Below are 4683 nucleotides of genomic sequence, written 5' to 3'. Positions count from 1 at the left end.
AGCCTTTAAATGTCACTTTAAGCTGTACAGAAGTGTCTTGAAAAATATCCCATCATGGTAAAGATGAAATAAATTAGAAAGGAGTTATTAAAACTATTATGTTTAGAAATGTGTTGAAAAAAATCTCTCTGTTAAACAGAAATTGGGGGAAAAATAAATGGGGGCTATTAATTCTGACTTCAATTGTGTCCGTGCAGATATATATTTTATATTTTATAAACAAAATAATAGGAAAACATTAACACTGTAAAATAAATTGTACTTAAAGTATTTATCATGAATTTTTGTGATTCAATTCATAGTTGGAATACCAAAAAAAAAAAAAAAACACATGGCAGAAGGAACATTTTGCTTTGTCAATATCTACAGTATATGAAATATTGTGGTCTTGTAAAACATTTTATTACTTTTATATCATGACATATAGAAGAAGGACAACAAACATCACTTGACATTATTTATGTAATTCAAATGCATTTGTACATAGTAATGACACACTGATATTAAATAAAACATAAATGTTAATGTATCTTTATAATGAAGCTGTTCTCATTTGTTTCATTAATCTAATCAAGCAATAAGGATGAATATAGGTGGTAAACCCATGATGCAGACAAATAATTCCATTTCAATATGAATAAGTTTATAAATAAATTCATTACCAGGTTATTTTAAACTAAACAAAAAGAGGTTAATAATTAAAATATTACCAAATAAGCCAGAGAAAATTAGAGTTAATATTTTTTACATCACAATAACTTATCAACTATTTGTTTCTCTTCCCATTATGGCATTTTTAGTGTTTCTCTCTGGATGTAACATGATGATGTAGCACTTTGGGGCAAATATGGCCAATAATAATGCAAAACTAGAAGCTAATATGGCAAAAATCTCTACAGCCACTGCGTATTTTCCTGGGGAACTCACATATGCTGGAACAAATGCAATCCACACAGCACAGAAAATCAACATGCTAAAAGTGATGAACTTTGCCTCATTAAAATTATCTGGGAGATTTCTTGCCATGAAGGCGAACAGGAAACTTACTGCTGCCAACAGTCCAATGTATCCCAACAGCAGAGAAAAACCAGCCACTGAGCCAATGGCACATTCATATACTATTATAGAGCGGAAGTAATGGTTGTTTTTATGGGGCATTGGAGAGGCAGTTGATAACCAGACTGCACATATCACAACCTGGAGGGCCGTGAGGACCAGAACTGTGCATCTTTGTTGAACTGCTCCAAACCATTTCATTGCTCCTTTGCCCTCAGGCCGAGAGGACTTAAACACAGCTATTACCACCATAGTCTTGACCAGAATGCTGGAGACACAAAGAACAAAGCTTATGCCAAACACAGCATGTCTTAATTGACACGTCCACAACTGTGGTCGGCCGATGAACAGCAGCACACACAGGAAACACAGTTTGAGTGACAAAAGCAGCAGGAAGCTGAGCTCTGAATTGTTGGCTCGTACTATGGGTGTGTTATAATGAAGAGCAAATATGATCATCACAAGAGCACAGAAGCAGGTGCCAATCAGGGAAGCAGTGGTCAGAGAGATGCCTAGAGGATCCTCATAGGACAGAAACTCTACTTCTTTTGGGACACATTGATCCTTATCCGGACTGGACCAAAACTCATTTGGACACATCATGCACTCAACAGCATCTGTCATAAAGACACAATAAACCAAGAAGAAGAAAAAAAACATATCTTCCGATAATATTACAGTTTAAAATAAACTTTCTACCTCTTGTATTAGAAAACTCTCCATCTCCACAAGGCAAACAGTCAAAACAGCAGACAGGAAGTCCCTTCCTTGTTGCTTGTCTGGTGCCTGGGGGGCAGCTCTCACTACAGACAGACAGTGGGGGCTGAAATAGACACCATCTGTTATCACCCATGTGTTTTTATCTGTTTTACATCATGACAAGACTGGCCTATATTCTCATTTGTCTTGCTTAATAGATTTCACTATAATTCTGATCTATGAAAAGGGTTACGAACAGACAAGGTTAGTTACTTTTTTGGCCTCAAAGTTCCAATATATTGCATCTGCATCCAGTGTGAGCATCATCCCTGTTGTTGCCCCTTCATATACTACACCGATCTTGTGTACTGTTATTGACCCATCAGAGCTTGGCTGCCAATTTAACACATCATAGATGGCTAGAGCATCTCCATTCTTATCAAATGACACATGATCCCCAAAGCCTGTGGTGAAGTTCACATGTTGTAGATAGTGAACCAACTGTAGACAGGACAGGTGTTACATGTTTATCTAAATTAATATAGAGCACAAACTTTGGATTTACACATGAAGTTAACCTATGTATATCTGTACAGAATCCGAACTGTCTGTGTATCTACCTGCCAGGGTTTGAGGCTAGTTATGTCAGCACAGCTGTTGCCACTGAATGGTCCTCTTCCCTCCTCACACTGCATCAGGTCATGAAGTCCATGTGCCAGGGCGTAAACTGCTTTATAGACATTATAAGAAGCCCTCAACCCTGAAACATCAGTGTAAGGTGTGTTTGTGGTACTTAGATCCTCTTGTCCTGTACACTCTTTTTTTTCTTGCTCTCGATCTGTTTTGTTACCCCCAGTTTCAAATCTGCATCCAAAAAGATTTTCCCAGAATATCCTCAGCATATTTTGTGTTGTATCATTGCTGGGACGAATACGTAGTAGGAATTCATGAAGCCCTTGAATCTCTCCACGCCTAATAGCAATGCCCAGTGTTCCTCCCAAGAAGGGCAAGAAACGAGGAGTGTGGTATTCAAGAGAGGTGGCCCAAGCTTCACTTGCAATCCACTGACAACCTGTCATGTTCTGCAACACCACCTCATCCATTAAAGGTATCAGAAAGGATGAAAGGGCAAAAACAACAACCACTTTTGCTGTAGAGCCCCGGATCACCCTGATTATACGCTGAATATCTCTGGGATTGTGATCGTTGGGCAGGATTTCTGAAAAAGCAACACAATGTCCAGACAGCTGCATTTCCTTGTGGAACATTTGTGCAGCATAGACACCATAATCATCACCGCTGTAGAGGAGACCAACCCAAGTCCATTTAAAATGCTTTAAAATCTGAATCATAGCTCGCACCTGAAAGGCATCACTGGGAATCGTTCTAAAGAAAGAGGGGTACTTTTTCCTGTCACTCAAACAGGAGCAGGTAGCATAGTGACTAACCTTAGTACAGGAGATGAAGAAAGAGAAGAAGACAAATGACAGATAAATAAAAATAAGTAAACAACAAAAAACCTTGTCAGAGGAGTTATATGGTCTTATTAAGTTATTCATACCCATGGCAAATTCTGACAAAGTTTTTGTTTAAATGTAAATAAAAGCTGAGAAAATGTTTTTTTCCCACAACAAAGCCTCTTGTAAATCATCTTATTATTTTTGGGAGAAGCCTGTCTCATTTCCAGTCAAAAACAAACAAACAAAAACTTGCTGGTTGAATAAAAGTAACTTTACTTCGTCAGAATTTGCCATCAATTTCAAGAACCCAAGGCTTGACTAATATATATGTGTGTGTGTGTGTGTATCTGTGTGTGTACTAATATGTGAAATGCACATCCTCTAGTCTTACTATAGGTACTCGAAACAGCCCTAGAACACTGGAAATTGCAATGGAAGGAGTTGAACTTGCATCTCCCACAATTCCAATCACAGGAGGAGGGCCAGTGCAGTTGAAGTTAGAAAATGAATCCTCTGTTCCACTGGCTAGTGACATAGCAGCCCGGAACGCCATTCTTAGCATCACACAGTTGTCATAAAGATGGTATCCAAGAGTGATGTTTGGCAGCAGGTTTGGATTCTTATTGACCTCATTTATTGCAAAAGCCATGGTTTGTGCATGCTGTAAGCCTTCCATATTAAATCTAAAATAATAATAAAATGTAGTAATTTTCAAGAGATTTTAATTTTCAATTTAAAAGCAATTAATTATTAGTATATCCGCATTTACACCAGAGTGCATGCATCCATTGAGGAACCTTGTAAAATTCTACAGATTAAAAAGGTTATTGAAACATAACACTATTAATCATTTGTTTGCTTTTTTATTCTAATTTTAAACGTTGTTCTTCACTTATATACTCACTATATACAGTCTAACTTACTTTTCACAATATGGTTGTTGTGGTTCCATTCTGAAGCTCAGCTCTGGGAACACTGTGAAAAAGTGAACATGAAACAGGCCTCCAAGAATAAAATCTCCATCCTGGTACATTCCATTCAGTTTGAAACGTCCCTGGAGCTGACAGGAGCCTAGTCTGTGGATTGAATCTGCATAGATATGTTCAAAGAACAAGCATAGAGAAAGATACAGAGTGATACACATCTCTCTTTTTTTTTCCTGACTGATCCATTCACCCACTTAGTGCACTAATTTATGATAAAGGCTGCATGAAGTGTCACCTTGAAAAATGTGATGCTAAGTGGGTCTCCCTGGAAATCTGGACGTCATCATTTCATCCCTCCCAACTTTTTGTCCATGCACACTGAATTACTGCTTAGGGAAATTGTCTGAAGGTTTCTTTAAATACGCTGAGCTGGTTTAATTATATTTACTTGTACAATGGCTTGAACTTATCACAGTTGTTCCTCAGGATATCCGCTAGATGTCAGTCATGCATTTGAGTTTAAACACTTTTACTTCTGTTTA

The 4683-nt window shown here is 37.7% G+C and overlaps 1 protein-coding gene across 1 annotated transcript; it reads right to left on the bottom strand.

Moving 5' to 3' along the window:
* Positions 1-762: 762 nt before the first annotated feature.
* Positions 763-4359, bottom strand: LOC130246097 (extracellular calcium-sensing receptor). The gene is made up of 6 exons (XM_056478959.1): positions 4139-4359; positions 3607-3898; positions 2376-3203; positions 2029-2256; positions 1756-1879; positions 763-1673 (listed from the first exon to the last, which is right to left on the bottom strand). Exons 1-6 carry the CDS (start codon positions 4357-4359, stop codon positions 763-765), a joined length of 2604 nt encoding a protein of 867 aa, XP_056334934.1.
* Positions 4360-4683: the final 324 nt, after the last annotated feature.

Source organism: Danio aesculapii, chromosome 18, assembly GCF_903798145.1.
Source record: "Danio aesculapii chromosome 18, fDanAes4.1, whole genome shotgun sequence".
Taxonomy (NCBI): domain Eukaryota; kingdom Metazoa; phylum Chordata; class Actinopteri; order Cypriniformes; family Danionidae; genus Danio; species Danio aesculapii.
The sequence above is the reverse complement of the archived record's forward strand: the minus strand, read 5'-3'. Positions and strand labels throughout refer to the sequence as shown.

Coding starts and splice junctions, on each gene's coding strand:
- LOC130246097 (XM_056478959.1), bottom strand. CDS start 4,359: ATGTGTATCACTCTGTATCTTTCTCTATGCTTGTTCTTTGAACATATC. Junction 3,899..4,138: donor CAACAACCATATTGTGAAAA/GTAAGTTAGACT, acceptor TTATTATTTTAG/ATTTAATATGGAAGGCTTAC. Junction 3,204..3,606: donor GGCTGTTTCGAGTACCTATA/GTAAGACTAGAG, acceptor TCCTGTACTAAG/GTTAGTCACTATGCTACCTG.